We start from the raw sequence: 24,072 nt of genomic DNA, 5'->3' as shown, positions 1-24,072 counted from the left end.
GAGGAACTTTCAGATTTTCCTGGAGGACTTCTGCCCCAGAACTGCCAATGCGTTTGTGGGCACCATGCGGCCACTCCACTGGAACTGGAGTGCAGGGATTGCACAGCCCGGACCTTGCGGAGGTTGGCTTGAAGAGCTTGCTGTGTTAAGTGCAAGGACGGGGAATGTGAGAGGCTCTGGATAGGATCGGTCTGGGCGGATAAACGGCGATGTACTTGCGTGACAACCTTTCTGCTCAGTCAAGGTACTGAGCTTTAATTTCAGGGCACAGTGCCTGGGGTACTCAAAGGTCAAATGACAGTTTATCAGGCCTGGCAGAGGGACCTCTGGAGGCCCATCATCCACATGTTGCAGGACTGCCAGGCATAAGCGAGGAAGGCTTGCCAACTCTGCGCATTGGAACAGAGACACAGTTGGCCTTGGCAGCAGGGTCATGGTCCTGCTGAAGCTGTGGCAATCATGGCAAAAGCAGAGAGGAGATGCTGTGACAGGAGGTGACATCTCCATCTGCAGACAGCCCTGGCAATAGGCTTCTAAGGAAGGTGACATGGAGCAGCCCCAAAGCCTGAAACCCAAAGTGTTCTAAATCCAAAACTGTGAGCACTGACAAAAATACCACGAGAAAATTGCACACCTGACCTCAGTCGAAACATATGTGCCCTAAAAACATTGTATAAGTTGCCTTTAAACAACGTAATATTTATGTGAAACAGGAATGAATTTTGGGTTTAGGCTGGGATTCTAGTTCTAAAATAGCTCATTATAAATATGCAAATATTTTTTAAAAATCTGAATTCCCCCAAACACTTTTGGTTCTAAGCATGTCAGATAAGAGAAATTCAACTATCCTAACACAAGCGGGTGCATCTGGGCCCCAGGCCAATTACACAGTTGGGATTCGAGCAGGACCCCCTCACCTCTCCGTGTCGGATTGCAGTCCTGCAGCTCTCCACATTCACTGGGTACCTGGACTGGGTATGATGTGGAGGTGGGGTACGAAGGTGGTATCAGAGGGCCATCTGAGGGGCAGAACTGTCATGAATCATCACCAAAAGGTTTTGGATCTCTAGCTGTGAGCAACATAGAACCCATGCCACCTCTTTTCCAAAGAGCCTCTATTCCATTCTGCCAGGATGGAGCTTGCCCTCCTCCAAAGCCAGGGCCCAGGCATGATGAGAAAATGGGTTTGGCTCACTTGGGGTGGGTACATATCCCAGGCAAGCGGTACATAGTCAACTATAGGCCTGCCCTGACAGTGTCTAGACTACAAAGCTACAAAAGGGCCAGCCTGTTCTGGGGGACCTCAGGTGGTCAAGAGCACAAGTTCCTCAAGCCCCTGTTTTAAAAGGGGTAAGAGAAGACAGGGGGAGGGGGTTAGTGAGAGCTAAGAGTGCTTGGGCCAAGATCTTTAAGTTCATAAAAGTCAGGGCTTAGAGAACTGCCTTTCTCGCGCTGCTCTAAGTTCTTGAGTGGCTTCTGCAAACCTACAGCATTGGCACCCCACTCAAGGACTCCAGCCAGGGCAGGCAACAGGGTGAATTTCCCTAGGGGTTACAGAAGTAGCAGCCAGAGCACCAGGGCCTGCCAGGACCTGTTGCTTGCAAGGGCAGACCTCAGAGTCTGGTTTCTCCTCTTAGCCGTGTAGAAACCCAGCTGAGCTGGAGGTGGCAGCTGCGATCTACCCTTTCCCTGAAAGATGACATCTGAAAATTTCCAGAATAGAGTAGGTTTGGCACCTGGGCTGGTCTTGCATACCTGAGAGATAGGACCAGGCAGAATGTCTTGGTACAGGTGTATGGGAGGTGGGGCTCCACCTCTCACCTCAGCACAGACCATAAGCAAATGCCAGAAGTCAAATCCTAGCACACGGGCCTCAGCAAGAGGGAAAGCTCAGGTTAGCACAGGCAGAAGTCCAAAACTGGAACTCTGGATTTAAGGCAACTGGAGTGATGATCAGGATACAGGAAGATGAGCTCAATGCGCAGATGAGCAAAGGGTCAGAAGAAGGACAAAACCTGGAGCCTTCATGAACTGCAGGGCGGTGGAAGACCTCACACGCAATCTCCTGTTCACCACTGTCCCAGGGGCCTGCTGCAGTGCCCTTCATGTACTTGGTAATTGCTAAGTGTTTTACTCCAGGAACCGACTTTCACAGTCATCTCTAGGGAGGTGCAAGGTGAGGGGCACTCGGAGACGACTCCATCTGAGGGGTAAGTCTAGATATATGGTGACCTTCAGGGGTGCTGGAGCCAGGATCACAGGGAGAAACCTGGGCTCCCCTGGGGCTCCTTGGCAGCCGTCCTATGAAGGACCAGGCCAGCTGCCACCAACATAACAGGGGTTGAACACGTTTTCTTAAAGTACTGAAGACACAGTCAGTTGTCACTCCACCTGCTGCCACCGCAGACAGGAGTGGGTGTGGTCAGTCCCCATCAAACTGTCCAACACACATGGTTAGTGTGGATTGAGTTTGCTGCGCATGACACTGACAGTGGGTGCTGTACTTCACTTCCTCCATGTTCCTTACGCAGCACGGCCCCTCTGGGATGAGGCCCGAGTTAAAGCCATGTGTGGCCCCGGCATCTCTTCAAGAGAACACAGTGTTGGAGGCCAACACCTTTCTAAGGGGGAAAATGTTATTAAAGACCTTGTCAGAGAAAAGATACTCTGGTACACTGGTCCTGTCTCATGATTTTTCTTTTCTTTTCTTTTCTTTTCTTTTCTTTCTTTCTTTCTTTCTCTCTCTCTTTCTTTCTTTCTTTCTTTCTTTCTTTCTCTCTTTCTTTTCTATTTTCTTTTTTAGGAAAAGGGCAACAAAAAATTAAGGAAGAAAATTAAATAGAACCATAGGAACTTTTTTTTTTACTCAAGAAACTAGACACTGGTTTTTACCTTTTGAACCAGGTAGACGCTTGTGGCTCTCTCAGCAGCAACTTTATCCAGTTCAGATCCCTCAGGAACAAAGTAGCTCACGTCAGCGATGTGGACTCCCACTTCAAAGTTGCCTGCAAGTGCACAAGAACGCCTGTCAGGCTTGTCTGAAGGCCCCCATGGTCTCTCCCAGGAGTCCCTTCCGAGCACGCATGCCACTGCCAGGGGCCACAGGCCTGATCCCCACTTCTGCTGGGCCCTCCACCTAACCCAGGTCCTGGAACTTTCCTCATCACATGCCAACAAGGATGGGAGTTTGAGCACAGATAAAGAGGGAAGCCATTTTCACCAGCTGCCTCTCAACTGCAGAGGACTTCTTATCTTTGAGCAGACATCGGTGGACTTAGGAAAGAAGACCTGGCTCCTACTAGATGCTGAACAAACCCTTTCAGGTCACTGGAAGTGACTCACTCCCCCAGTGCTGCAGCCAATGTTCCTGAAAACTCAGGCCTTTCATCCACTCCCACGCGCCAGTGCTTCGATTCAGCCCCATACCGTAACGACTCCGCATGTGGATTTGCGGATGTTACTCCGTAACCCGTCACGCATCCTTGCCTTATCTCAGCCTGGTCTACTCGGAAGCCCCACAGCCCCGACCCTCATGGCTGTTGTGGACAGCTGTCCTAGGAACCCTCTTCCTCTCCTGTCTTATCTTACCACATCCAAACATCTGCTTGGTTAAGCTTTCTCCCATCTTGGGATAACTTTGATGAGATGTGCCTACCAAAATCCACCTTCTCTTTCAAGGGTCAGCTGTGGGAACCCCAGCCTACAGAACATCCTTCTGCCTTTGCCTGTGCTGTTCTGACGATGTTTCCTCTGGTCTCTCGCAGAGCTGTAGTTACAGACAGGGATCACCGAGCATCCTTCCGGGCTCTGGTGCCCGCTGACTCTGGCAGGGCCTTTGCATGACTTTCACTATGGTAATCCAGGCATGGAAGAGTGCCTAGCACATGGTGGGCACTTAATAAATAGTTGCTGAGCAAAGAAACTAATAACATTTGGTTTTCTGGCCTGCTGCTTTCCCCCTCTGGTAAGAGATCTGCCCCCCACTTTCTGCTCTGCCTTAGATCTGCCCCCTCCCTTCCACTGAGCTGCTTTGAGGCAGCCCTGCCTTCTTCATCAGATTGGTCAGGGTATGGGGAGAGAAGAGGGAGGTAGGGGTACATGAGCCAGGTTGGGGGAATTTTACCTTTAGGAGGGCCGGGAGGTAGTTAGGTTATACTCTGAAAATCAAAAATGGTGTGTGAATATGTAAGTGTATACATGCAAATGTACAAGCTTATATAAGTGTTTATGTGTGAAAATGCACAAAATGAACACAACATTATATGATTTAAAGAGCACGACATGGGCAGACAGGGCATAATATGAAGGCACATGAGCAGAGTTAAATTTGCTTAAACGGAAGTATATTCCTGACACAATTTCACTGTCTCTCCCTATGGACAGTGTTGATCCAGCATAGGCATGCGACCCAATCGGATTTACCCTGAGCCTGTTTTGGAACTGATAGGAACTTCAGGAAAGATGGTCTCTCGTTGGGATCTCAGACACGGGGGACCACTGAAACCTGGGGCTGACCAGGAGCCACTCTGTCCCACGAGCGTGCCAACATAGAAAATAAAAGGTTTGAGATGTAAGGGAGAACCCTGATGCCCTCATCTGCACGCTGAGATCCAGACGAACACGGAATCAGTCTAGGAGCACTCAACAACCTTCGGTGTGACCCGCTGGCAGCACACCGGACCCAGCACCGGTTACCAACCCTCGGCTCTCCGGGCTGCCTAGTGAGTCCTAATGTTACCACAGGCTGATTCTGTGATTGTTATAGCTCTTTATTGTGCTCTGTTTTCTTCTTCACAGAGCTTTTTAAATGGAAAACTGTTTAAACCCAAGGAGCTTCATAAAAGAGGTCCAGGCAAGGAGAAGCATGATCCCTCATTCTAGACCTCCTGCAAGGCATTCTTTGGGTCTTTCGGTCTAATTCAACATCACTGCATTAGGGAAAGCGGAAGGCCAAGTGAGAGACCCGGTGGCCACAGGAGACCTGTCCCTGCAGAGAAAAGGCTGCCTAGAGGGCAGGGAGAACCCGGCAGGGCCCCCAGTGGGTCCAAGCCCTTCATGCAGCCGGGTCACAGAAAACACAGGGACCCGCCCTTGGGGGAGCAGGGAGCTTGGGTCCAGGGTGCTGTGGCCAAGGGGTTCAGGCGGCTCCGCTTTCAGGTTGGATATTTCAAGTATCTAAAACCAACACTCAGAGACGGTCAAACAAAGTGTCTGTGTTTGAAGTATGAATTAGAATGTATTGGCCTCACAGGCAAATATTGATGAAAGGAAAAGAAGATTATTACATCAAGATATAAACCATAATTTGAAATTCAGTCTCTGTGTTGTTACTATATGTGAACTCTCTGTCCTTGTTCAAAATTGACAAACTGACAAAGAATTCATTAAAGGAGATAAAACATGAGGCAGGCCAATCAAAACACCCCCGGGAGGCTCAGCTCCCCTCAGCACTCCCGGCAGAACCGCGAGGATGACAGAGAGAGGCGCTCTCCCCCCTGCACCAGGCTTGCTCAACAGGAACCCTGAGTAAATATTTCATTACATAGATTTACATAATGTGAACTTGTAGAACTCTTGAGGCAATGGCACGGAAGCTCTTTTATTTTATGAGAGAGAAAATTCCAGACGTTATAGAGTATATGCCACCAAGATATCTAGGACTAATTTGATGTTTTAAGAAAAAAACATCTCTCATACAAAAACATTATTTTACGTTTAAAAAATGAAATTCTCATCTGCTGGGTTTAGACTGAGTCATGCAGCTTACAGGACAGCAGAGTCAGGGAGGAGAGGAGCCCCAGGGCTCGCCCCATCTGTCTCACTTTGTACAGGATCCACAAACTCCGACAGACACAAGGATCTCAAAATCACAACAGCTTCATTCAACTCAATAGACCTAAAAGCCAACTTCATCGTCAGCACTGCCACTTCCAGACAATGGGGCATCTCTGCCAGGCACCCCCAACATTTCATCCAGGGTGGGAGGTGTCCATCTTTTCAGTCACCTGTGCCTCTTCCCATGAGTCTGTGCTACACAGAAACGGAGGCCCTAGCTTAAGACAGCACTGGGCATCCCTAAGTGGCCACTCTGCCCTTTAGGGAAATCCCAGGTGTGACAGGATTGGCAAATACAGCCTACGTGGCAACAATCTGCTATGACAATTGGAGGTTACTGAGTGTAGGGGAGGGAGTTAGACTGTAATCTGTGAGCACACACGAACATTTGTATTCTAGGATAACTGCATGACTGCAAGTTGACTACTATGACCATTAAAAGGATAAGGAGCTTGCTAAATGTCCCACCTGGGCCAGGGCTTCTACACATGATCTAACTTTGACAATTGTCACATAAATCATGTTGCATAGGTGACTTATTTGAAACTCAGAACACTTCCAAGTCACTTGTTCAAAGCTACTGGGCCAGAAAGTGGCAAGTGTTAGTTTCAAAACTGGGTTGGGTTCAAGGTCTTTGCTCCTTTCATGAACTCTCCCCTCACACTGTCATTGTCATTACCAGACAACATGACACAACACAGACTTCCCCCTCAGCGGGCCACAGCTCAAAATCTCTCCGTATCTACTGGGACTCAATGGAAGCCACATTCTTGGCCTTGGAGTCAGAAGTCCTGTGAGAGACTTTCCGAGCCTTGGTCACAGCCACACCTCTGTCCCTGCAGGCCTTTCTGTGTCCCATTGCCAACCCTTCTCAGCCACTTGTATTAGGGACTGACTAAGGAACAACCTCTGAGCCATTTACCCAGTTCTATTTGATTAGAGGTAAGTGCTTAAGGTGCCACCAGCTTCTCCATTTCTAGCTTGTAGCCATTTGGCTCATGGCAGAGCTATTGTCCTCATCACCATTAACCACAGGCTTGTGCCATGAATGAGTACTAGAAAGGCTGCCACCCAAGATAGGGGAGGGACACACCAGGGCTCTCTCCTCTGGGGTGAAACTAGGGTCTTCTAGCCTAGGGTCACTCAAGTTTACCTTTCCACATTAGAGAGAGGGGGCAGTGGTGAGAGAGGCACTCCTCTGAGGAAACATTACTGATTGCAGCGGAGTAAGTATTTGTGTCACTGCCCAGCCATGCAACCCCATTCGCATGCCGAGAGCTAATCCCCAGGGCGGTGCCACTAAGGGTGGCGCCTTTGGGTGGTGATTAGGACAGGGGGTGTAGAAGAGACCCCAGTCAGGTAAGGACACCGCCACAGGTGGGGTCTCTGAACCAGAGGGTGGGGCCTCAAAAGACACAGGGTCTGTCAGGGCCTTGATCTTCAACTCCCACCCCCCCTTCCAGAATTCTAAGAAATAAATGTTGTTTCTAAGCCAATTGACCCCTGGTATTCTATTGTGGCAGATCAAATGGACTAAGATACATGTGATGCTGGGAAATCTCTTCATCTAGAACACAGGTGAACAATGCTGCTAAATGCACGTTGTAAGCAAAAATCAACTTTATCCAGGATACTGACAACCTCTGTGTCACTAAAGACAGAAGCCAGGAACTTCATCTGGGTCTTCCACATGGGCAGATACTGCTGTCTTCCCGGAGGGTGGATTGACCTGAAGTGCAGCAGTTGGGTAATGAACTAGAATTCCAAGTCACAGCTTCCCCTACTGTGCCCGTGGCCCCATGGCCCCAAGGTCCTTGCCTCTTTTTTTTTTTTTTTAAACTTGGTTTATTTTATTTTTATTACAAAGTCAGATATACTGAGAGGAGGAGAGAAAGAGAGGAAGTAGAGCTGCCAGGATTAGAACCAGCGGCCACATGGGATCAAGGTGAGGACCTTAGCCACTAGACCATGCTGCCGAGCCCCAGTCTTTGCCTCTTACATGCCCATTGCTCTCCTCCCTCGGCAAGTCACCATGCTAGGGCCTCTGTGATATAGCACCCTGGGCAGGTGCTTTGCCCACTCCTCCCCACCGAGTCTTTAATCCACCATCTGGAGCCCAGACCCCAGGTGAGGCTCAGTGGCCTCTTACCAGCCACATCCCCACGTACCATGTACTACATATGGCTCTTAAAGTGCCTCCCTGCTCTCTGTAACTGGCTCAGGGGGCACACAGGGACCATACACATAGTTGGCCTTCAGCTGAAATTTCATCACCATTGCTATAGCATCAAGAGGTGGGACCTTCATGAGGCATTTAGGTCCATGCATGAATGACAGCCCAGGCCTGCCTCTTGGAGTGAGGCATCTGAGAGGCAGGCCTTGTGCATGATACTCAGCTGTGAGGGGCAGCATGAGGTGCCAACAGCAAGTAGCCGGCACCTTGCTGACAAGATCCCTTCTCCGTGGAGAATGGGTTCCAGTGTGGAGACAGACAATCCATCAGACAAGAATGCCTGAGACAACAGAAAGGATGCCGGAGGAAACATCACAGAGCAAGGTGCCAAGGCCAGCAAGTGTGGTCAACACTGGATTTCATTTAGGGGGAAGAGCTCTCAGAAAAAATGCACTCACCTGTGGCTAGAACAGGACCATGTTACATGGGGAGAGCATCCCAAAGGAGCAAAGGGATGGAAGAGGGACAGGTCGGGGAGACATGACTAGAAAGAGGCCCCATTGCCAGTTTCCTCAAACAACATGAGGCTGGAGGCTTGGAAGGCATAATTCGATCCAGAGGCTCAAGAGCCCACCGTAAACGGCCCCACTCAGGGCAGCTGCTACAAGCAGGACGCAGGCCCTGGCATTCGCCTGGGCTTGCTGAGTTTCCAAGACAGACAATAGCTGGAAAACAATTGGGCTTGGATCACCTTGTAGCCATGAAATAAACTCCATCTTTTAGTTGGGATAAGCAAATTTCCTCTGCCTTGGGTGGAAACGTTGATTAGGTTGCTAGGTAAGAGGGACAACTCAACTCTGACGTCTTCCAGTTCTGTGTGGTATTCCGTTATGTAATCTCACACAAAAGCTGACCACCAGCGCAGCATGCCATGGCAGGACTCCACGGCCACGACGCGGGGATGGTTTGAGGATAGTTCATAAACTCCAAGAAGTCAAAGTTAAAAACATTCCAAGACAAGCCGATCTGAACGCAAGGCAGGATGTCAGTGGATGTCGGTGGCCGAGGAAGGGGCCGAGGAAGGGGCTGAGCAGGTCCCCTGCAGCCGGGACTGAAACAGCCTCGACCCTGTCCTCATTCTCTTCTCCTTCTGCCATTCAGCAAAGGGTTAACCAGGAGCTTTAGCTTCATGCTCCTGAGCTGGTGATCTCACCTTCTGGAACTTGGCAGCTTCCAGAACCTTTTCCTGCCCTCATTACAAAAGGCTCTATCAATCTGCAAGCACTCAATGAAACTGCCCACACAGCGATCCTTGTCATGTTCAATCTAATTCTCAGGAATCTAAGTTGAAATTTATATGAACAGCATGGAAGAGGAACACCCAGGTAATGAATTCCGCTTCTCCCAATGACCTGGGCTGAGCAGGGAGCAGCACCCAGAAAGATCTAACAACGGAACTGCAGTAGATTGTAACACTCATTTATGGCTTTCTCTGTTTCTTTAAAAAAAAAAAATCCTGACTCTTCAACAAATCCAATTAACTTCACGCTAACGGCCAAACACAAAAGATGCACAAATTTCAACAAGTACCAAAGAAATAGAGATTTCTACATGTATTGAAATTCTTCCTCACTAAATACTAACCAGCCCAATCAAGTCCCTGCCTTCCTTTTGCCTGAAGCCACAACTTCCACATAACCTTGAACTCTGGACATGAGAACTCACTTTCAACTACTCACTTTCCTCATGCATCTCATTCATGCCTGTTCATTTAGCCAATGCTAGGGAACAGAGTTCTTTCCACAGATGAAGACACGGAAACTGGGGAGGCCAGCCACCATGGCAACAACATCTCAGGCCAGAGCCTGAGTCCCTGACCACAATTTTAGGGGGACTGACCTCTTAGCATCAAGTACTTAATCAATGTCCTCTTGCTTCCTTCTCAACATCCATAAACTAAAAGCACTCTCAAAAAAAAAAAAAAAGTGGAACAGAATACAGCTTTCAATATGACTGAAAGTGATTCCTTTATAGAGACAATAATAGCTGTTAAACTGAAAACTTTGACTCTTTTAGAAATCTGATTACTCCCAGGAGAATTAAATGGCAGAATAGGGTAAGGATACAATTAAACAAAGAAACATTAGCCAGCATAAAGCAGAGAGTACACATTCCAGGAAACAGGAGAGGACAGAACAATAGCAGGATGGCACCTGGAGACTGACAAACACAGGAAAGCAGTGGACACAATGGTGGGTGCTGCAATGACTGATTCCCCAGTGACAGTCAGAGAGTGGCCATCTGAACTGCACTTGCAGCTAGAATTCCACCAGCAACAAGGCGGGAAGTGACGTTCACAGGGAGCTCAGGGGGTGAACCCAAAGAACTGGTCAACTTGCTGATCTGTTTGATTTGACCAGGAGCAGGGTGGCAGGGCTCAGACAGGCAGTGTAGGAACAGAGTAGATATGAAAGCCCAGTCCACTCTATAGAGTCAAATCGGCTGCCATTTTGTAATAGGGAGGCAAAGGCTATGGACAGTACTGCACATGCACTGAGCTGTGAGCGAACTCATTTCTGGCTCAGTGAACTGCAACAACGTGCCATCCTACAGGTTCCACCCAAGACAGCTCCAAGTGGCCCTCAGATCCGACTGCCAGCAGATCAAGAACTCTGGTAGTGGCATATCGGGCACCATTTCGTACAGTGTGGAAAAACTTTAAGACTGTAGAGACAACTGTGAGCTGTGCATGTGCTGAGATGGGAGTGAACTCACTGAGCTCAGTGCATTGCACTGGTCCCACAGGGAAATACCGACTTTGTTATTGTTCGGGTCACAATAGGTTTGTGTGGCCCTCAGATTTAAGAGCCAACAGGTTCTGGAAAGATCAGCACCAACAACAACCTAGCTATATAGGACACCTGGTGTACCCGTAATCCTGCGAATTGCTTTTACCGGAAGTGGGAGAAGGGTTGTACCGAAAACAATGCAGCCTCAACATAGTAGCACAGAAAATAGAGCGTGGTGAGCCAGGAGTTGGGGCTACAGAAACCTTGGTGAAATCTAACATAAGAACCCAGACCTGGAACTTGCTGGAGGGAGTGGCACAATTGGCTGCAAACAAAGAGCTGTGTACCAACTGCAATAAGTATAATTGAACTGTAGACCTGTGGGTGACACAGCTTAGAAACCTGCCCCAAGGAGAAGAATCTGATAATCAGAAGTACAATGACCAAGAGCAAAAGAAGAGACAAAGGTACAATGAATATTACTGAAGACTCCCCTGCAAAGGAGAAAAACCCTATGCCAACCTCAGAGTTAACTGAGGAAGACATCGAGAAAATGGGGAACACAGAATTCAAAACACTTGTGATAAAGCTTCTTATCAACAACAAGAAACACATAATACAGGAGTTCGAGAAATTTAAGGAACTTGTCACACAGGAAATGAATCAAATAAAAGCTGATCTATCAGAAACAAAGAACTCAGTAGAGCAAATTAAAACTACAGTGGAGAATCTCCAAAATAGAATGAAGCAAGCAGAAGAAAAAAGAACCTCAAAATTAGAAGATATTTCCTGTCACCAAGGGGAAACAAACAAAAAGCTGGAAGCAGAGCTGGGTCAGGCCAAAAAAGGCATTCAAGAATTGAAAGACATTGTTAAGAGGCCTAATATAAGAGTTAAGGAGTTCCAGAAGGTGCAGAAATAGAAGTTGGGATCAAGGTGCATTCAATGAAATAATAAGGGAAATTTCCCTAATCTAGAGAAAAAATTGGGAAGCAGCATCTAGTAGGGGCAAAGAACTCCCAGCAGGGTTGATCAAAAGCGATCTTCACCACAATACATGATCATCAAGCTCTCTTCAATTGAACAGAAGGAAAAGATCCTTAAATGTGCACATGAAAAACATCAACTGACATATAAAGAAATGCCCATTAAACTCACAGGAGATCTCTCACAGGAAACTCTACAGGCAAGAAGAGAATGGAGTGACATATTCCAGATTCTAAAAGCAAAAAACTGTCAGCCCAGGACAACGTACTCAGCAAAGCTTTCCTTTGTCTTTGTAAAGGAAATAAAATTCTTGCACAGTCAAGAGAAGTTAAAAGAATTTGCCTCTTCCAAACCTGCCCTACAAAGGATACTTCAAGATGTTCTCTTGACAGAAGAGGAATAGTACCCAACAAAACCAAAGGCAAATGGCAAGAACATCCCAGTAAAATGACAACAGAAGACTGAATCAATGAACAACCCATTCCTAAAATGACAGGACTAAATTACCACCCATTCATATTAACTCTGAATGTAAATGGCTTAAAATCATCAAAGATCATAGATAAGTAGATTAAATCAAAAAAACAAAACCCACCTATTCGTTGCCTACAGGAGATACATTTCACCAACAAAAATCAGCAGAAACTATATCTCATGGATTTTGATGTGTTTTTTTTTTAAAGATTTATTTTTTTATTTTTATTACAAAGTCAAATATACTGAGAGGAGGAGAGATAGAGAGGAAGTGGAGCTGCCGGGATTAGAACCAGCAGCCATATGGGATCAAGGTGAGGACCTTAGCCACCAGGTCACGCTGCCGAGCCCTTGATGTGTTTTTAAATTTAGTTTCATCTCTTCAAAACACTTTCTTCTCAATAAATTATTCAGTGACTCATAGATCATATAGTAGCATCATTTTCTTCAACAAGGTTCTCGATTTTCTTTTTCATCTTTTCTTGACACATTAGTCATCACTAGCATGTTATTTAACTTCATGGCATTTTTAATTTCTTTTTTTTATGCCTGTTGATTTTTTTTGCGACTTTTAAGGGGACGTACAGTAACTGTGTAATGGAGACTATCATATTCGGTAGCATGTTATTTAACTTCATGGTGTTATAAATTTCTATTTTTCTTCCTATTGTTGATTTTGCATTGTGATTTTTCATTTAAGGGGATGTACGATAACTGTGTAATGGAGACTATCACCTCCAGATGTGAAGATACAATGCAGTATGCATCTCTACTTGCAGATCAAAGATGGACTCTCAATGAAACTTTTTTTAAAATTATTTTTAATAATCTTACTTAGTTGATTAGGGAACAAAGTGTCAAGGGCTACAGGGTGAAAGTGGGTAATACCATTGTTTCCACACCAATATCATTTTACCCTGTATCTGGGGTCAGGGAAAAAAACAAAGGGAAAAGCCCCACCCAACCTCCCACCCATCCCAGATCCCCAACGGGAGGCACGCTCTGAGGGTCCTGCTTATACAGTTTTGATAGTTCATCAGTTCTGGATTGCTGCCAATCTCTCAGTTCCAATCGCAATGAACCCTATTCAGAATCCACTGGCTGACAGTCTCTTCATGGTTTGGGTTCTAAGATCAGCAGTTCAGTTGGAGGGATCTCCAAAGAAACTTCATCTGAGATGATCCCAGGCCTGATTCTTGCAAGAGTTTGCTAGTACAGAGTCCAACACCGTCCGTCACACCAATCAGCTTATGCTCGTGCTGGTCGTTGGGATTGCTGGGTTCTTTCTGTTTCAGCCCTGTCTTCCTCGTGAACCAACGGGTGTTGTAGTCCAGTTCGATCCTGCCCACTTCATACTCGGTCCTCACGCAAACCGGTTGCAGCTGCAGCCTAGTTGGGGTGACTCCCCATAACCCCCACCAGTTCTGCCCCCTACCCTGGTTCCCATGCTTGCCAGTACGCACAGCAGGCTTGTCAAGTCTGTCCCACATCCTGGTTAGCTCTCGCACATGTCGATGGGCATTGAAGCCCAGCTCAACCCAACCAACCTACTATCCAGCCCACACACCTACTGGCAGGTACCCTTCTGTACAGCCACCCCTGCCCCTGTCCTGGTGTTCGTGCTGTCCAATGAGAGTGGTAGCCCCGAAGGAGGTGCCCACTATTTCCCTTCTAGGCCACACTCACTCCCAGATTATGCACTCTCCAGGTAGTTCTGGCATTTGACTTGATAGAATTAGCTCCAAGTGCCAGCCTCTGCCAGCTAGTACTGCGGCTAGCCCAACCAACCCTCACCCACTCTAATTTTTGCTTGCACCAGTCGGAACAGTCAGCCCACCGTGGCCCTTCCCTTATCTAGCCCACATGAGGCCCACAGGTGTAACAGCCCTGCCTATTCTGATCTGCCCCCATCCCGACTCACGCTTTCCAATGGAAGCAGTTGTCCAGCAGGGGAGTCCACATTCCCCTGTCAGCTTTGCCTCCTCCCCGATTATCACATGTGCTGTTTGGGCACTGCAACCACATCTGGTACAGCTCATCTCACCTTGGCATTCCTTATGTGTACTAGTATGTGTCGCAACTGAACCTGGCTCGACCCACACTCTGCTCTGACGCTCAGACTCACCAGCGGGTGATGTGAACAGGTTCAGCCTGGTCTGCCCCCAATCCATGCCATGTGTATACCAGTGGGATAATTTCCATAGCCTGTTCTGGGCTGTTTCCTATTGTGCTTCTTGCGCTAACCTGCAGGGACCCTGTCCTGCCAGAGGAGTTGCCCAGGCTCCTCCATCAGAAACTCTCCCAGTGCCAAGTTTCACGCATACCAGTGGGTCCATGAGCCAGCCCTGTTCAGTTCACCTCCTGTCCTAGCAGGAAGAGTGGTGTTTCCTGACTGTTCTTCAACCCAATCTGGTTCTTATTGTTGGATGTTTCAACCCAGCCATGGCTCTTCCATACCCCCATACAGCTTACACATGGCTCAGTAGGGGGCTGAGACCTAGCCTAGTCTGTCATACATTTCCCCTGGTCCTGCAGAGCACCAGATGGTGATGGAGTCTGGCCTGGCTTGGCGCTTCCATTCCCAGTCCATACTTGTGCCAAATGGGATTACACTCGTACCCTGATCGGAACACAGCCCCATTTACAGCCCATGCGCTCATTGGTGGGAAACTCAACCCAGCTAGAGTATCCCCTTAACTGCCCAAACAGGCCTATTCCCAGCCTTAGATCTCGTGAAGGCCAGTAGTTGCTCTGATTCAACTTGGTAGAGCCCCTCTCTTGTCCTGTCCCCTTAGATGCTGTGGCTTAGCATCCCTGTCTTACACAGATCAGTAGGTGCAAGGACCTACTTGGCATGACCTGTGCTCCAACCTGATTTCTGTTTCTTGTGAGTTAAGGTTTGTTCAGCCCTGCCCATTCTGTCCCCTTCCAGTGGCAGCACGGCCCACCCCACATCCTGTTAAAGGATGCACTTTCAGGTGCTGCTGCCTTGACCTGCGCTGACTATTTTGGGTTCCTGCACCTGTGTGTGATGGCAGGTGGCATGGTCACATCTAGCTTAGTCCATCCCAACCCCAGCTTGCGAGCTAACCAGGGGAATTGTATTTCCATAGGGTTGGGCCCACACAACCCCATAGAGTCTACCCCCAGACCAAGTTCTCTCACGTGCTGGATACAGTCTTGACCCTGCCAAATGTGACCACTCCACCACTCCACCAAACAGTTGGGTAATGGTACCCATCACTGCCAAAGAGGCCCCCATTCATAGCATTGGTGTGGGCTGGTGTGTGACGATCAGTGATGTTCTAGGCAAACAGGCCATTTCTGAATTCCGAAATGGGTTGATGTATCTGATTAACTGTAATTGTCTCCTGGGTACTTCCCTCCAAACCACCAGGTCTCAGTTCCCACGCATGCCTAAAACTTCCATGACCCTGTCACTGGGAATCACCCAAGATTCACTACTCACCTACACTAAAATTGTATTTAGTCATGGGTGTCCCCAGGCAGCGAACATATCTTAAAAACCCCAGAGTTTGCCGCCGGGCGGCCAGCAGGCAAAGCCTGGCACCACATGGTGCACTGGCCGCCTGGGGGAAGCCGAGGACTCGTTCACTGCCTTGCAGCAGTGTCTTTGGCGTGAGCCCCCAGCATTGGGTCCGACCTGGCAGGGGCACCCCCCACAGCTGCCACACTGTGAGGAGCGGCACTTGCCCCCAAACCCAAGGCCCAAACCCCTCCCAAACTCACCTAGCCGCAAGATATTAGCAACTGGGCGGGACTAGGAATTTTAACCCAGTTCCCAAGTTCCCTCATGGCGCACTTACCCTGAGGAAAGAGCTCTCTTGGGTCCTGGGTGAGGCCGAGGACTCGTTCACTGCCTTGTGGCAGTGTCTTTGGCGTGAGCCCCCAGCATTGGGTCCGACCCGGCAGGGGCACCCCCCACAGCCGCCACACTGTGAGGAGCGGCACTTGCCCCCAAACCCAAGGCCCAAACCAATGAAACTGTTAACTCTATCTTGAGAATAGGATGCTGGACTCTGGCATTGTCCATGCCTTCAATGATGGACTTAAGACCCTTTATGAAGAACTATACCATAGTAATATTACAGGGGAACTCAGTAGTGGTAGGGAGATTTGGGCAGGGGTTAAGGGAAATTCAAGGGCCTATGGAACTGTATCATAAAATAATAATAATAAAAAGGTACAATAAAAAAAAACTTTGCCATGGATCCTTGTAACTACTGGTTGCTCTATTTTTGAACTGCCCATATATTTTTTAAAGTTATTACTCAGTTTTATAGTTTTTTATACCAATGATTTTAACTGCCATATTTTCTAAGGAAGTGCATGCCAACTCTTGAATCATCAATCCTTTATGGCTTTACTCTTCCAGTTGGAAATCTTCTATAGATGTACTATATGCTTTTTTTTTTATTAGCAGAATGTAATTCACTATTAATAAGGTAAGGTCCTGGGCCCGGCACGATAGCGTAGTGGTTAAAGTCCTCACCTTGAACATTTTAGGATCCCATATGGGCGCCGGTTTTAATCCCGGCGGCCCTGCTTCCCATCCTGCTCCCTGCCTGTGGCCTGGGAAAGCAGTCGAGGATGGCCCAAAGCTTTGGGACCCTGCACCTGCATGGGAGACCTGGAGGAAGCTCCTGGCTCCTGGCTTTGGATTGGTGCAGCTCCAGCTGTTGTGGTCACTTGGGGAGTGAACCATCGGATGGAAGATCTTCCTCTCTGTCTGTCTTCCTCTCTGTATATCTGACTTTCCAATAAAAATAAATAAATCTTAAAAAAAAATAACTTAGTGTCCTAACACAAACATAACTTCAGTGTGAACGGCTGATGCCAAGGCACAGCAGGGGAAATGGTTCTTTAGTTCACACATTCACATTTACTTGTCACCTCTCATTACTATGGAGGGAAGAGTTTTCAGGTGTAATACTCCCTGAATAATCATTATATCAGTTATCAGGTAGCGTTAACTGGCACAGAAGCATACCCAAATGTTTCCGGGTTAAGTGAAAAATATTCTCAGTAGTCCTATGGGGCACGCACTAATATTACAGTCTACCAATTGAAACATTCAGATTAAGAGATGGCACATGACATGCCAAGGTCACAGGGTCAATGGTGAAGCCAGGATCAGAACAGACCAGACTTGGGCAGCCGTGTTCTCAGCTGTCCTAAAACAGGACTAGGCGCTACAGTCTTTTCCTGTGTCCCTGACTTTCTGCTTCATAATAACTGCATTGAGAATCAGCACATATACCATACAACTCACTCAAAGTGTGCACACGGGTCTGGGGCAACCACCACCACCACCGGGAATTTTAGAACATTGTTACCATCCCCAAAAGGAACCCCAAAACTGTTTCTATCACATGTTGCTTCTCAACAATCTTCTCTGTATTCTGGTTTGGATTCTATCTCTATGGATTTGCCTCTGCTGGACATTTCATACAAATGGATTCACACAATGTGGTCTCCTGAGACCGTCCCCTTCCAGGAGCACACTGTACCCAAGCTTCGGCATGCCCACCCTGTCCTCTCCTTTTATGGATGAGTAACAGTCTACTGTGTAGACACACCACCACTGACCTATCCACTCATCAGCTGTCAGACATTGAGTTGCTTCCTCTTTTTTTGCAAACTTCTTCACATTTAGAATAAAAATTTTATAGAAGAATAAAAAGTACATGGTATAAAAGATCTAAGGGTACAGCTCAACGAACTTGCACAAAGTGATTATAATGAAGTATAACCACCCATTTCAAATCCTTGACTGTAAATAGGTCTCCCCAGAGACTTGTCTTTCTGCTTGCTTATTTAGCAAATATATAATATATCTGGAGAGATCCTTTCTCTGATTCATCATCAAATACCTGCAACAACTGTGGCAGGCCCAGATCTGGTCAGAGACTGTGAGCAAGGCTGAGAACCAGGAACTCCTCCCTGGGCTTCCACTTGCGTGGCATGAGGCCGTCTATCTGGCTCAGTGTTGGCAGGAAGCAAGAAGGCACTCCCAGACCAGGAGCAGGCATCTTAACTGGCCTCTCAGCCACCGGGCCAGATGTCTAATCCTCTTCCAGGCTTACAAAAGACCAACCCTAACCAACAGCCTCCATATGTATAATCTAAGATCACAAATCAGTTCTGCCTTTTTGTTCTATGGTATTTTAAGAGAGGAGGGCCTTTGGTTCAATATAATGTTTAGAGATTTTAAGATGTTTAGAGATTTTTAACTTTGAGATTTAACACGTTGTAGTTTAAAATCATGCCCTGCCTGCTATACAATACTTCACTGTACGAGTCCGCCACCGGTGATTCATCTTCTTGTTGACAGACGCTGAGTCATTTTCTACCTTTAGCTATAACAAATATTGCTAGGAACATTCTCATATATGTACTGTATTACACATATAAGTACATTATATTATGTGAATATATTATTATGTAAATATAATATTATTATATATGTAATATTGCTATTTCTGCCTAAGGAGGAAGTGGACAGCTCATGCTGCAATGAATCCATTCAGCTTTATCACTTAAGGGTGTGTAACATAAGTATAAATCATATAAAGTTACACTTTATCAATAATTGTTCTTTACTCTCATAACATTTAGCATTGTCAGCTTTAAACATACTAGCACCTTATCATAGGTTTTTTTTCTTTTTAAGGTCTATTTTATTTATCTGAAAAGCACAGTGCAGACAGAAGGAGCAACAAGAGAGAGAAATCTTGTCTTTGCTAGTTCTCTCCCCAAATGGCCACAATGGCTAGGGCTGGGCCAAGCCAAAGACAAAAGCCAGGAGATTCTTCCAGGTCTTCCTCATGGATGCAAGTACCAAAGGACCTGGGCCATCCTCTGCTGCTTTTCCAGGCATATTAGCAGGAAGCTTGATTGGAAGTGTAGCAACCAGGAGTCGAATTGGCACGCATATGGGGACACCAGTATGCCGCAGACTTTACCTGCTACACTACAGTGCTGGCTTCTTTTTTAACATCTCTTAATAGGGCTTTTTTATGAATGAGAACCGTTTATTTTTATTTATTTGAAGGGTAGAAAGAGACATACAGAGAGACAGACATGTTCTGGATCATTCTCCATAGGTCTGTTACAGCTAAGATTAGGCCAGGTAGCATCTAGGAGCTCAGAAGTCAATCCAGGTTCCCCACTTGCGGGGCAGGATCCTAACTGTTTGAGAAGTACCTGCTGCTTCCCAGAGCGAGCGTCAGCAGGAAGCTGGAACTGGAAGCAGTGCGGGGACTTGAATCCAGGCAATCACGCAACAGGCACCCAAGCTGCAGCTCAACCACTGTGCCAAACACCTGCCCCAGGAAGGTCTTAATTTTCAGGAACTCTAACTTAGCAGTCTTTTCATTTAAGGTTCATTTTTCTTGTGCTCCCCATACAATAGTGCTTCCCTTAAAATCATGAACTTTGATGGTCTCCTATAGGTGTTCATGTTTTACCTTTCACACTTAGATCTGTGAGTCACATGGAATTTATTTTTATGTATGGTGAAGCAAGGATCAAAACCCACTTTTTTTTCTCCTATAAGGGATATTCAATTGATCTAGCATTATTTGACTAATCCATCTTTTCTTTACAACCCTTTAGTGATGTGCTTGCAGAAAAACAGGTGTCTGCACACGTGTGGGTCTGCGCATGGATTCTGCTCCTGCTCTGAACAGCAAAGGCACATTTATTATTCCAGCATAACCCCTACCACACAGCTCCATGTCAATTTTCATCTTTCCATTTTCATATTAATAATAACTTTCACTAAGCACTTACTTTTCATCTGGCACAGTCCTAAGTGCCAGGGATTTTCTCACTTAATCTTCCTAGCCATTCAGAGTTAGGTATTCTTGCCCCTGTTTTATAGATCAGGGAATGTGAGGCGCAGAGAAGTAAGCTCATGCTTTCCTCTGGAATAAAGACCGAGCCCTTTCCTCTTTCGCCCTCTACTTTTGTGGAAAAGCATCAAGAGCCTATAAAACTTTGACAACCACTGTCAGTGTCTTCAAAGTTAGGCTCTATTTTTGCAACAACAACAACAACAAAGCGAACATAAATGGAACTCTGTTCTAGCTTTTCAATATTCTCAGTGCTTTGGAACTGAAAGATACTTGTAAAAAAAAAAGTCTGGTTCAGAACAGCATTTTCTAGCTGAGGCAAGAGGATTTCCAGGGACTCTGACATGCACACATTTGCATGATGAGCTAGGCAAAGAGGAGACAAGGACCCAGATCTCTCGCTCTCACCCCAGCGTTCTTTCTGGTACACCCTGGCTTCCTCTCACTAGGCACCGGGGGTTGGATCACCGAGATTTCTAGAACCGGCTTCCAGGTTTACCTTGGTGCCAGATACTTGAGGATGGCTGACTGATGGGTGCCAGATTATCTTGGCTTTAATGAGCAAGGAAACTGGAACTAGTCACCAGGGCTGGAAGCAGATGAACAGGCCTTGGTCCAAGTTTGGTTTAACAAGGTGCACTGAGACATCCACGAAGAAAAAAAGAAAGAGAGAAAGAAGAGAATTTCCAAAGTGCAGACCCCACAGAAATGAGGTGAGCAAGACTTGCATGGAACATAGGAATAAGACTTACAGGGGTGGAGTTGTCTCTCCACTTAATCTTTCCACTTAGATCCCATGTCCTCAAAGCAGGAATTCACGGGCAAGCATCCCAGAAGCCCACTTCCATGCCAGGGCCCTTGCATTACTCTTCCGTTGTTTGGACTTTTTGAGTCAAGGTACAATTCATTTAAAAATGATCATACATCAAGGACAGCTGAAACTGTTCACTCGTCAATGCCCCCTGGAAATGGAGAAGACATGTACTTCCCTGGGGGCTGATGAATCTACAGAATTTTCTACTTCTCTCCCCAAGTTCATTATCAAGGGTTCTACTATGAAAACAAAATTTGTCTCAGATTAAGTACTTCAGTGGGTTCGGACATGCTGGAGGCCAGGATGTCTTCGGACAGATGAGATTGGAAGAGGGGAAAAAAAATCATGTTTCAAAACTGGGATTAAGACGTGACTTTGCAAGGAGGAGGAACCCTGCAGGAACAGCATTCAAAACACTGGGTGTCATGAAGGCGTCAGAGACAACATCCAGACAGGGACCCAAGCAGAACATCTCTCTGCGGCACTATTTCCTTTCCCAAGGCCCAAGGAAGAGCGATCAGGGTTTCCCTCGGAAGCACAAAGGGAAGATTTTTAAACACAACTTTCTGTTAAATTGAGTGGAGCACAAAGATCTGTCTTTTGAGATACATGAACTATGTTTTTCAAAATCGATTAAACTTTCCTATGATGTTTGTGCTACCTGTCACCGGTGGACGTTTGGTCTGGGGGCAGGACCCTGCTTTGAAACATACAGCTTCAAGATTCAGTTCACACTGCCAAAGAACCTGGCAGAAGAGCAACTGATAGGCTAAGAGGCTAAGAGGATATGAAGACGAATTCATCCATTTGTCCTTGTGTTTCTGCCAAGTTTTGTCTATATTTTGAAACTGTATTATCTGATAACACATATTTAGAAATATTAATTTCCTGATGAATTGACCTTCTAGTCAAAAATCAGTGATTCTTTTAACTTTTAGTAATTTTTTTAAAGATTTATTTATTTTTATTGTAAAATCAGATATACAGAGAGGAGGAGAGACAGAGAGAAAAGATCTTCCATCTGTTGATTCATTCCCCTAGCGGCTGCAATGGCCGGAGCTGCACCAATCCAAAGCCAGGAGCCAGGAGCCAGGAGTCAGGAGCTTCTTCCGGGTCTCCCACGTGGGTGCAGGGTCCCAAGGGTTTGGGCCGTCCTTGACTGTTTTCCCAGGCCACAGGCAGGGAGCTGGCTGGGAAGCAGGGCTGCCGGGATTAGAACCGGCGCCCATATGGGATCCCAGTGCATGCCGTATCAAGCCCCTTAGCAATGCTTTTAACCTTAAATGTATTTGTCAGATATGAGCAAAAATTTTGCTAGTTTTCTTTTTTGCTAACTTTTACTACTGGCATATCTTTTACCATCTCTATATTTTAATCTTTATGCCTTTACGTTTTAGATGTGTCTGTTATAAATAACATAAATAACTACATTGATTCAGTGTGACAGTCTGTCTTTTAACTATAGAGTTAAATTTGGCATATTAATTTTTGTGTGACTAAATATGCACATTTTATTTATCCTGTTTTCATATACACACATATGTACAATTTTTTCCTGCTATTTTTTTTAAAACTGAGGTATTTTGATTTGCTTCTCTCTATACTATTATATAAGAGATCCTTGAAATGTCTTTGGAACATAAAAACTAAAAAATAGGGCCTGGCACGATAGTGTAGTGGTTAAGGTCTTCGCCTTGCATGCCTGGGATCCCATATGGGCGCCGGTTCTAATCCTGGCAGCTCTGCTTCCCATCCAGCTCCCTGCTTGTGGCCTGGGAAAGCAGCTGAGGATGGGCCAAAGCCTTGGGACACTGCACCCACGTGGGAGACCCGGAAGAAGCTCCTGGCCCCTGGCTTTGGATTGGCTCAGCTCTAGCCATTGCAGCCACTTGGGGAGTGAATCAGAGGACAGAAGATCTTCCTCTCTGTCTTCCTCTCTGTATATCTGACTTTCCAGTAAAAATAAATAAATCTTTGAAAAAAACTAAAAAATAAAACTGTATCATGTAAGAAAATGTTAAAACTAAGTATTAAAATGCGTATCTACATGCGTCTATGCTCCAAGTCTGTTCTAAAGTTACATCACAGTTTGCCACAACGATTTGCACGTATTGATGGTAAAATGACAGACAATAGCACCCTGATGACAGAGAGATGCAAATGAGTGTTGTTTTGTGCAGAGGTAGAAGCAGCAGCCTGCGGATCATGTAGACCAGGTCTGTTTCTCACTGTCATTTCTCGTGGATACTTCTTCAGGGAGAACAGGGGACATCCACCGTTACTGTTAAGCAAATATCTCCCGTGTTGAGACCAGCACTCATACCCGCAGGGTATGTTCACCTGGTAACTGTCTTCTACCTCCACCTACTGCTCAGGATCCCCGAGGTGATCTGGACTGGCTTGATTTTCACCTGTTAAATCAGTTAGGAAGACAAGGACCAGTTCTTGTTCGGCCTTCATGACTGCCCCTCAGCGCCCACCTGTCCAGATGGAGAGCAGTTTCTGATCCGTTTCATTTGCTTTATCTCTGCAGAACTTCTAACATTCCTTGCAAGGCAGGCTTACTGGCAATAAATTCTCTTTCTGATTATCTGAGCAAGTCATCTCCTTCACTTTTTAAATATCTATTAATTTAAAAGCTAGAGAGGTAGAGAAAGAGAAAGACACAGACAGAAATGAACAGATAGACAGGATGAGGCCAGGGGCTGGTAACGCAGGCCAGGTCCATCATGTGGGGGACAAGAAGCAAACCATGTAGGCCAGCACCACTGCCTCCCAGGGTCTGGTCTGCATTCCTGGGAAGGTGCAGTCAGGGGCAGGAGCCAGTGGTAAGCCCAGGAGCTTTCAAGTGGAATGTTCCAGCTGTTAGCCTCCCAAAGCTCCCTCTCCTTCTCTTTGAAGGGTCATTTTGCGGAGTACAGAATTCAAGGTTGATAGGTTTTCTTGTCTGAACATTACATATTTCATTCCACTTCCCACTTTTCAGGGGATAGGGGTGGCTTTAATACCGATGTTTTCTGAGGGCATGATGTTGGGATCTTGAGGGTTTACTCCCCAAGTGTGATGCCGTGTGCTGACCGGATCCTTCTGCAATTTTTACTCTCAGACTTGCCAGCAGGCTTG

At 46.5% G+C, this 24,072-nt stretch overlaps 1 protein-coding gene across 3 annotated transcripts in view; it reads right to left on the bottom strand.

Moving 5' to 3' along the window:
* The window catches only part of DIS3L2 (DIS3 like 3'-5' exoribonuclease 2), a 371,962-nt gene that overhangs the window by 80,862 nt on the left and 267,028 nt on the right, over nt 1–24,072 (bottom strand). For all 3 annotated transcript variants that reach the window (XM_058665113.1, XM_004577199.2, XM_058665114.1), the window contains exon 11: nt 2,893–3,005. In XM_058665113.1, the coding sequence (XP_058521096.1) occupies nt 2,893–3,005 (113 nt within the window). The remainder of the gene's footprint in view (nt 1–2,892; nt 3,006–24,072) is intronic.

This window comes from Ochotona princeps, chromosome 5, assembly GCF_030435755.1.
Source record: "Ochotona princeps isolate mOchPri1 chromosome 5, mOchPri1.hap1, whole genome shotgun sequence".
NCBI classification, from domain to species: Eukaryota; Metazoa; Chordata; class Mammalia; order Lagomorpha; family Ochotonidae; genus Ochotona; species Ochotona princeps.
The sequence above is the reverse complement of the archived record's forward strand: the minus strand, read 5'-3'. Positions and strand labels throughout refer to the sequence as shown.